Source organism: Papaver somniferum, chromosome 9 (genome assembly GCF_003573695.1).
Source record: "Papaver somniferum cultivar HN1 chromosome 9, ASM357369v1, whole genome shotgun sequence".
NCBI classification, from domain to species: domain Eukaryota; kingdom Viridiplantae; phylum Streptophyta; class Magnoliopsida; order Ranunculales; family Papaveraceae; genus Papaver; species Papaver somniferum.
The window spans coordinates 72,687,311-72,697,883 of NC_039366.1; the positions used below are offsets into that span (position 1 = coordinate 72,687,311).

Below are 10,573 nucleotides of genomic sequence, written 5' to 3' on the forward strand. Positions count from 1 at the left end.
CATCTATGGACAAAGGAACTCGTTTTGTCACTGTTACCGGATTATAGCTCTTATAAGAGGTGGATTTGAGAGATTTAGGCGGGATTTGAAAACTGAATTTCTTTTCAAAGGCTAAATATATCGATCCTTATTACTAAGATTACAGAAGAAGGTCTTCAGTTTTTTCTCCATTATGTTATGGTCGCAAGTCTCAAACTCACAAGGGTCTGCCTTAGGTAGCAGAGTAAGAAAGGATACATGACCTGTGAAAGAAGAATCTTTGATAATCATAATGGTGCAGGTGAATCCGCGGATTTACAAAACCAACCGCAACCAAACCGCCAAACCTTGTGGATTTGAGAACTCACCCGTGTCCGGCCCATAGACTCTTGCGGATTAGTTTTCACCCGCAATTTTGCGGACGGTTGCGGATGAAATCCGCGATTCCGGATTTGATGCACACCCTTACTCTCTGGCCTCTGGGACACCGAAAAAAATAACAAAAATTCTAAACAAACCGGCCCTTTAAACTCCCCCGAAACCGCTCAGACTCAGTTGGTGGACTCAACTCACACTTTAATGGGCCCTCTGCTAACTCCCTGAGGGAGGGTCCCACCCTCCCCACTCATATGACGGTTTTGGAATGGTTTTTGGGGCGGTCTACCCAGAATTGAATTGAGACAAGACATCATATAATATGAATCTTTTTGGAATTGACTAATCTGACTTGTTTGGATCTGGTTGAATTCACTTGACTCGTCTGGATTTGACTCAATATGTTTATTTTTTGAGTCAGATTTAACTCATATGACTCAAAAATACGTGAGTCAGGGGCATTTTATTTTCTGACTTAAATGGGTCTGAGTCAGGGTCTAGGTCTCAGTCAGGTCGCGAGTCAGATCTGACTCAAACTAAATAACAAACGGTCCGACATCTGACTCGGACCGAGTCAGATCCAGACGCAGAGTCAGAAAAAAAAAACATCCTGAAGACTTCTCTTGAACGGTGTTTTTCCTTCAAAATGCTTTTGTTTCGAATTTTCCAAGAATTGTCGGTGATCATTGTCCATCCTTCTTAACACATGTCGTTCCATTCCTAGAACTTCTTCTCACTTCAAGTTTGAGGCTTTCTGGTGTAAATATCATGATTTTCTTTCCTATGCCTCTAACTTTTGATCTAAATTTTCTAGTTTTGATTTTCAAAATAGCCTTAAAATTTTAAGTTCATTTTTTTCTTTTCGGAGTAAGAAAAAAATTGATCATATATATCAAAGAAAATATTAGGAAACTTAAAAAGGAATTTGAAAATGAGAGGGTATCAGGTACACCACCAACTTTTTTGTTCTGACCTATAAGACAAAACCTAATACTATCAACAAGTAGACCTTTAGAAAAGATCCTTGTACATGATTGTATATACAGTTAATATTTTTTGTATAATCAGTAGTTCGGATCAAAAGATCCGCGAATCTGATTATGTACAAGAACTCTTAGAGGTACCTGAACAATACACAAACTAAATATTAACAAAAACAAGTCTTATAATTTATATTTCAAGATACTAATTCACAAGAACAAATCTCGTAGGTTATACAGTTTTAGTTAAAAACTAGCTAGGTTGATTATCAAATACCTTGCTTTTACTTTAATTATGTCAAACACAAACATAATGCGGAAGTAAAAAATAAAGCAAGATTCGGAGAATTTTTGTTAACGAGGAAAATTGTACCTGCAGAAAAACCCTGGGACCTCGTCCAGATTTGAACATCGAACAGTATTAAGTGGCTACAGACACTAGCCAACTATCGTATTTCGGACTGGAATGTAGTTGAAACTGAATAAACCCTCCAAGAAATTCAGCTGCAGTCGTGCTCCTTACGTCTCTTGAATCTCATAAGGCTCAACGCAATTGATTCTGTTAGTTGACGTCCTTTGCAACGTAAGAGTTGCTTCGACCTACGTGAAGGATTTTTGATATTCTGCTTTCACTAAAAACCGGTTTGATTTCCCTTTGGAAGTAAATCAAGGTTTTGGAATTCTTGTATTTGTTTTGAACAACTACTAGGTAAAAGTAGATATGAAAACAAACTAGTAGAGTTAGGGTTTATACTCTTCAAAACTTGTAGAGATACCTAATATACTCTACAACAAGAACAACTAAAATAAATCTAGAGATATCTTATAAAACTTCTCAAGGAATTTATGAGACACCTTATATGAATTTTCTTTCTAATCCATATTTTGACCAACTAGTGTCGGTATACGATCGTATATTGAAATCTTTCAAATCTAGGGTTTGTGATCAACAGTCCTTGAATGGACTTATATCAAAAGATAATGACCTTAGAATAGACAAGGATTATTGAATTAACCTAGATACAAGTTTCGTAACTATCTAAGAAAAATTATTACCAACTTATGCTTCGCGATCCCCAAGCAAAGTCTTATTGTCTCACTCTTGTTCTTGAGAACAGGTTTAGTGAAAAACAACCTTACGAAGCACACACAAATTTTCCAAGAGATAATTGTGTAGCTTACATGAACCCTTTATACGTAGTGAATGGTAGATTGAATACTAAGCAAGTTCGCGAGTTATTTTACTTTTTTCAAGACTCCCTTATTTTTGAGAGTCTTTCCTAAGTTACAACTTTAGCCAAAATAATTATTTATCATAAATTTTATTTTTGTAATTGTCTCTTAATAAATAAGATAAATCACAATTTAACTTAGGAATGAGTATAAAACATTAGACATACTTTAAAATGGCATGCAGTTGTGTGTGGAAGAATAAACATCTTGCCTAGAAGATAAAACATCAAAAATTTGACTAAAAAAGCATCTAGTCACGTTTTTGTGGTTTAGTCCGTGAACCGTTTCAAAAGTTCGTGGACTGTATCCTATTCATGAATTGCCTTACCAACACGTAATTAGTGTTGATTTAGTAAATCACTCATAACTTATTCGTTATAATTCGGTATTGGGGATTCTTGGCTCCTTGAATTCGTATTCTCATTTAATACAAGATGAGGACCTTTCCGGGAATGAAGGTCATTTGTACTGAAGTCTTGGGATCAAATATCCTCGAGTGTATATATAAATGTATATTTACCGTCATAGGAATTGTTCCATAGAGTGAGCACTTGTTTTGATAGATTACAAAGGTAGAATTAAACAAGAGTTCCAAATGAAATCAGTATCCTCATACCTTTGTTGATGACGTCTTTGTTGATGTCTTCGCTGTCGTTCAATCTTTAATCTTCATGGGTATTCGGTGATTTCTGATGCCCAACTACCATACTCTAATCCCAGTCCGAGAGTTGACTTTTAGTATACTAGAAATCAAGATATAGTATTTTTCAACTAACAAGATTGAGATAAAAAAAACTTTCGACTTCGACCGAGCAGTGCTCTAACAAAATTACTATTTTTCAATCTCTAAGGCCAACTAACAGTTCTTTTTGCAGGGAAAATATATAATGTATCAGTTGAATGCATATCATGGAAGCCACTTATTGGGAACACTGGATGAAGATTAATTGTCCAAAGGTTGGGGACAAAAGTACCAGTCAATTTCACTTACCAATGCAGAAAACAAAAAAAAATAAATCGAATCACATATTTGAGGGGAGAAGATGAATGTTGGTGTACAAATCATGAAGAAGTTGCAACTACGAATTCTCATATAAGATTTTCAAGATACTTTCGAACAACCAATATATATATATGTAATCAAATGAAAGTATGTTTCATCTGTTCGGGTAAACTATGACAAATAGAGATTCTGAAAGACTATCAAGCATTATAGTAAAAAAATAGATATGGGGTATTTCATCAAACCTATGACATTTCAATCAAAATATTTGATGAATGCATTTTATATCTTGCATCGAAGTTAGTCCTTAATTTAAAATTATATCCCATGATCTCATCTTTGTGTCCATGGTTGCCTGTTAGAGTATAACTCGATTGAACATAATAGCCATTGGTATGTCAAACCCGCAATGTTTTCAACGTTAATGATTTTGTAATATTCAAATAATATTATAAATCTACTTTGTATAATATAGGTCTTAAAATGTTAAGTTATACACAGTCATCGTCAATTGCGTAAGTATGAACCCTCAAAGATTTGAAGAGCAAACAATGTATCATGATAAACTTGGTTACCAATTAGTTTCAAGCGTTGGAGATTGCATATTGAAGATCGAATACATAAAAAGATAACTCATGAAAATTAATTATTCATATAAATATGTCATATAAGGTATTTGAACTGAAACTATAACATAATTGGGCCGACCGAACGAAGCGAGGGAGGACCTTTATATGGCCACTTTTTTGTAAATTCTAAGTCATCAATTGATACAAAAAGATTGGATTTGGTGTCCATGGTTGGTCTTTTTCACTTGACACAATTATCCCTCCCTTTTAGTCCAATTACTATAACTCCTTATGTATCCTATTTTTTAGGGGTATAATTGGAAAGCAAACTTTAATACAACATATCTAAAAATCGGTACCTTGGAATTTTACAAATTTTATCTCGTTAGAAAGGTAATAAAAAAAGCTATGCAATGAGTACAAACAACAACATCAAATTTTGAGTTTTTACGAAAAATTCGGAGGTATTTATCATTTTAGGCACAATTTTAGAAAATTAAATGTATATTCATTATGCTTTTTTTTGCTAAGAAACACACTCATAGATTAAGAAATAAGAGAAGTACAAACATCATTCAGGTTCTCCTTCCTAATAAGAGAGTTCAAAAAAGAAGAAAAGGAGACCCAAAGACCCGTAATACTGTGTTTTTTAGGCCGACGTGCAAGCCGGTCAGCTAGAAGATTTTTCACACGCTTAATGTACATGATTTTAAAGGAAACTGAACTAGAAATTAAACTCCGACATTGTTCAAGAAGATCACTACTTCTCCAAGCAATATTAGAACTGACTCCATTTATGAAATGCACAAGCTGAAGACAGTCACTGACAAAAATAACTATGGAAAGATTCATCTCTTCTGCCCAAGAGATAGCCAAAATTAGAGCAGCAGCTTCAGCACCTACTGCATCTGGAATCAAACCATAGTCCGATCGAGAACTTCTTACATTTCCTACAACATCACACCAAATAACACCCAAACCCATATTAAAGTCTTTAAAAGAACCATCAACAAACATAAAATGATCCACTTCAGCAACAGGGATCTTAACATCACTAAGAACAACAACAGGACGATTCTGAGGAGAAATGTAAGTGTTAAAAATTCTCTTAGTATCCAAGATGACCCTATTCAGATCAATAGAAGCATTTCTGAAGATCACATCACACCTTAACTTCCAGATACACCACGTAATAATAGCACCTATGCTAGGCCAAGAAACATTAAAGGGAGAGTCTCCAAGTTCAGGATTATGCCAAAACAGAAAGTAATCATCAATCCAATCCAAATCTGAGGAGACCAAATGAAGTAAAGAAACCCCAAACCAAATGTGTTTAGCAACTGGACATTTAATGAATAAGTGCAAAACTGTTTCTTCATGACAGTGACATAGAGGGCATATCACATCCACATCAGGGTTATATAACTTTAACAGGGAATTAACCGGAATCATATACGCAAAAAAATTCCACAAAAAGAATTTAATCTTGGGCAAACAATCGATGCCCCAAACTTTCCTCCAAAAGGAAGCATCAGCAAAGGGAGCAACATCATTCATATAGATTCTATAAGCCGATTAAATTGTAAACTTACCATTCCTAGTATGAGACCACATTATCTTATCGTTCATATTAAGGTTTACTCTAATTGACCTAATCCTAGTTACATCCTAAGGCAAGAACAAGGTCGATAACAGGCTGACATTCCAACAACCATTCTGAACATCAAGAAGCTCATTAACAAAAACATAATTAGTATGAGAAGGATGACTGGGCACCGGAGGGTTTGGGTTTCCAGTGATCCAGTTAGAATGCCAAATACGAGAAGAAGCTCCATTATTAATTTTAATCACGAAGTTAGTTTTAATGAATTGTAATCCATTAACAATACCTTTCCAGATCCAAGAGGAGGAATCAACAGCTTTGTCAATTTCTAACAAGTTCTCATTAGGAAAGTATTTGTCTTTCAAAAAATAAGAAAGTAAGATATTTGTATTATTCAATATCCTCCAACCAAGCTTACAGATAAAGATTCTATTAGTAGCATAAGTGTTCCTAATACCTAAACCACCATTTAGTTTAGATTTACCTATATCACCCCAGGATCGAAAATATGCGGCGCGCTTAGGATTCTTTTTTGACCACCAGAAAGCACGTTGTATGGAGTCAATTTTAGAAGTGACATATTTCAGAAGATGGAAACACGCCATATGATAGATAACCAAACCAGACAAAACATGCTTAGTTACTACTATTCTCCCAGCCACATTGAGATTGGAATTCTTAGAGGAGACCAATCTAGAGTACAGGTTGTCAATAAGAAAATCAAAGGATGTCGTTTTATCCTTACCTATAAACAGGGGAGTACCTAAATATTTTTCTGAAATACTAAGAAACTTCATTTTAAGGGTTCTAGATAAAAAATTTATGTGTTTATGATGCATCTTACCACTAGTTATAAAACCTGATTTTTCAAAATTAATTGCCTGACATGAAGCCTTAGCAAAAACATTAATAATTTTGAGCAAATTCCTAGCATATGTGACAGAAGCCTTGACAAACAACATACAATCATCGGCGAAAAAAGATGAGAGATAAATGGACTATTCTTTTTGAACTTGAAGCCTTATATCAATTTTTCTTCTTCAGCTTTTAAGAGCAACTGAGACAAAACTTCAATGCAAAGAATAAAAATATAAGGCGAAAGACAGTCACCTTGCCTGATGCCCCGAGAAGGATGGAAGGTTTCACCCGGAGAACCATTCACCAAGACTGAATATGAGACAGTACTAATACACTGAAGGATCATTTGATACCATTCTTCAGAAAAACCAAGTTTCTTAAAAACAACAAGTATAAAAGACCACTTCAATCTATCAAAAGCTTTAGAAAGATCAAGTTTAATAGTTAAATGACCATTTTTAGAGTTCTTCTTTTTCCTTTTAAAAGAGTGTATAATTTCATGTGTGATGACAATATTATCATGTATCTGACGACTGGCAACAAAAGCAGACTGAAAAGGTGAAACCAAAGAGTCCATAAGAGGTTTCAGTCTATTAGTCAAGATTTTCGAAATAATTTTATACACAGAGTTAGATAAACTAATAGGCCTGAAATCAGAAGGAGAAGAAGCATTCTTGATTTTGGGTATTAAGGAAATAAAAGAGAAGTTAGTTTGCTTAAGAAGAAATCTATTTATAAAAAAGCTCTACACATGAGAGACCACTTCAGAGTGGACAATATCCCAATTATCTTGAAAGAAACCCTCCTGGAAACCATCAGGCCCCGGGGAGCTCCATGAGGCCAAATTATTAACTGTATCCCTGATTTCCTGAGCTGAGGGAATCACAATCAAGGATGAGTTGACCTCATCTGAGACTATGGGATTCACAAACCTTAAAGCTTATTCAATGTCATTATTCCAAGGGTTTGAAGTAGTATAATTTTTTTTTAAATGTTTAGAGAGCAGCTGAACTACTTGTTCTCTGTCCTCTAACCAATTTCCTTGATCATCTCTAATAGTGTGAATGGTATTATTCATGTTTCTAATTTTAACAGTGTTATGGAAGAATTGAGTATTCCTATCATACTGCGTAAAATAATTAATTCTAGATTTCTGCATATAAAAACTATGTTCAATTTCATACCAGTAATCCAGCTGTTTAGAATAGTTCAAGATATATTCTCCAATCGTAGAAGAATAGGGCAGAGCTTGAAGCTTTTCTAACTCAGAATTAAGCCTACTAATTGAGTTTTAATATGCCCAAAAGAATTAATGTTCCATTTTACCAAATCAAATTTCACATTCTTTAGTTTATTAACAACTACAAACGCGGGAGACCCATTAACCTTTTTAGTCCAAGAATTATTCAAAATACTTTTGAATTCCGGGTTTAGTTGCCAGCATTTGAAGAACTTGTACGGAATATTAATGTTTCGTTCCCAGTGAAAGCATTTAACCAAAACAAGACTGTGATCAGAGTAGATCCTCCCTAAATTAGTGACTCTAGTTTGAGGAAAGACTGTGACCCATTTTTCATTCATAAAGGCCATATCCAACTTTTCAAAAATCAAATCAATCGGGTTTTTAAAGCTTCTATACACCAAGTAAAAGGGTTACCATAGGAGAAAACTTCATTCATATTCATCTTTAACAGATTATCTCTAACAAAATTGGGAGGAAAAGAGCTGTTAGGGTTTCCACCTTGTTTTTCCGAACTTTGCAGGATAAAGTTAAAGTCACCGACTAAAAGCCAAGGGTTACTATTGTTGTCATTCATGTTACTAAGAAGGTTTCTCATACCAACCAGATTTAAAGAGCATAAATAAAAGAGATCATACAATTCTTAATAGCAGGCGAAATATCACAGAGAATATGAATCATGTTCAGAGAATAACCTAGCACTTCAATATTCGATTTTTCAAAGTACCCAAAAGCCAAACCACCAGATTTACCCACGGCAGGAATAATAGTCCAGGAATCAAAAGGTAAATGATGTGTATATTTTCTAACTGTATCAACATCAACCATTGTTTCTAAAAGGCAAACACCATCTAATTTATATTTCCTAAATAGACTAAACAAGTGTCTCCATTTTTTGTCAGAACAACACCCATTGATATTCCAACTTAAGAACTTCATAATGAGGAAAGTAAACCAGATCAAAAGAGCAAACAAACAACAAGAAATAATAAGCAGGAAAAACGAAAAGCAATAACTAGTCAATAAGGGAACTTACAAGGTCATGAGCCAAGGAGGGTTCAGCAGCCATAGAGTCTAGGACCATCATCATGAGATCAACTTCCATTTCAAATTCCTCATCAGTGATAACCGGTTCCGGAGGAAGAGTAGCTAATGGCATAAGTTCAAGTGGGATAGTATCCTTAAAATCATCATTCTGAGAAGGGACATTCATAAATTCACTCTCAGAGCTTAGAGGCATAAAAACTTATGAGGAATAGATCATTTCTGAGGCAGAACTAAATATAAAAATTAAACACAACTTTTAATGGAAAGGAGCTGCAAATTCATTCCAACAAGAAACCTCCAGTCGATTAAAGACTAATAACCTACTGAATCATCACACCAAGGCCATCATAAACATAGGACTTAAAACACCGAACCAAACCAAAATTGCAGGACTTATAAGAGAATAAAAATCATTAACAAAAGAGAATATAATCAAATCCCTACCATCAGTAGGATCTCAATCTCCCAAAAAAATCTCAGAATGACTAAGCTTCAACCATTTCTTCAAGAACAATTTCCTAATCTTTTAAAGAGATATGAAGTAACAGTAAAAATAATCAATAAACCATACCATTTATTGCAAAACCCCGTCTTCTCAGTAATCACTCTTAATATTTCTAATCTCATGATGATGCCACTGCAACTCTATGACTGCGCCTCCATTAGCTCATGACCTAAGATAGAAAGAGAAGAAAGAAAAATACAACAATCACAATAGTCAGATGATTAAAACAAAAAAGAGAAACAAATTAATAGACAATAGGAATCATCATGATTAAAACCTAAAAGATTAAAAGCATTGAAATCTGGAAGAAATCAAAATTAGGTCGAAATCAAAATTAGGGTAAAAATTAGAGGAACTCAGCAGATTAGAAAATATATCATTTAAAAAGAAAATTAAATGAAAATAGATTAGAATTAAAAGAAGAACATGATTTTAGCCATGAATTGTAGATTAAGATCCAGGAATGAACTGGAAATCGAAGAAGATTTCAAGGTTGACTAAGTCAACGTCGCGAGAAAATTCGCCTCAAAACCGCCTTGACCTCGCCCAAATGAAAGACTCTTCTGAAATATATTCATTATGCAAACCACTATAAAGGATACATAATACTTTATGTAATCATATTTTGGTTTATGCATCAACTAATTTTCTATTGCAACTAATAAAACGATGTACTCCCTTCGTTTCAAGAAAAGTGATACTTTCATTTTAGGCACAATTCTCGAAAATTGAATGCATAGCCATTATACAAACCACCACAAAGGATGCATAACACATCATGCAACCATATTTTGGTTCATGGATCGACTAATTTTCCGTTTCAGAAAAAAGTAATACTTTCGAATTTCGTTTCAGGAAAAGTGATTCTTTCTCCCCATTTGGGGAAAAGTGATACTTTCGCTCCGTTTTGGGAAAAGTGATGCTTTCGCTCTGTTCCAGAAAAAGTATCACTTTTTCTGGAACAGAGCGAAAGCATCACTTTTTCCAAAACGGGGCAAAAGTACCACTTTTTCGGAGACAAGGCGAAAATATCACTTTTTCTGAAACGAGGTGAAAGGATCACTTTTTTCGAAACGGGGAGAAAATATCATTTTTCCTGAAACGGAATGTGAAAGTAGTCGCGGACAAACGCCATCTTCAGATTCTTCTTCGGTCGGCCCTCCCACCGTGGTAACAGTTGT

The 10,573-nt window shown here is 34.6% G+C and overlaps 1 protein-coding gene across 1 annotated transcript; it reads right to left on the reverse strand.

Moving 5' to 3' along the window:
- Positions 1 to 4,685: 4,685 nt before the first annotated feature.
- Positions 4,686 to 5,696, reverse strand: LOC113312150. Its single transcript, XM_026560904.1, has one exon. The coding sequence runs from the start codon at positions 5,694 to 5,696 to the stop codon at positions 4,686 to 4,688; it is 1,011 nt and encodes a 336-aa protein (XP_026416689.1).
- Positions 5,697 to 10,573: the final 4,877 nt, after the last annotated feature.

What these genes read in the sequence shown, in the direction of transcription:
- LOC113312150 (XM_026560904.1), bottom strand. Translation starts at nt 5,696, where the DNA reads ATGAATGATGTTGCTCCCTTTGCTGATGCTTCCTTTTGGAGGAAAGTT.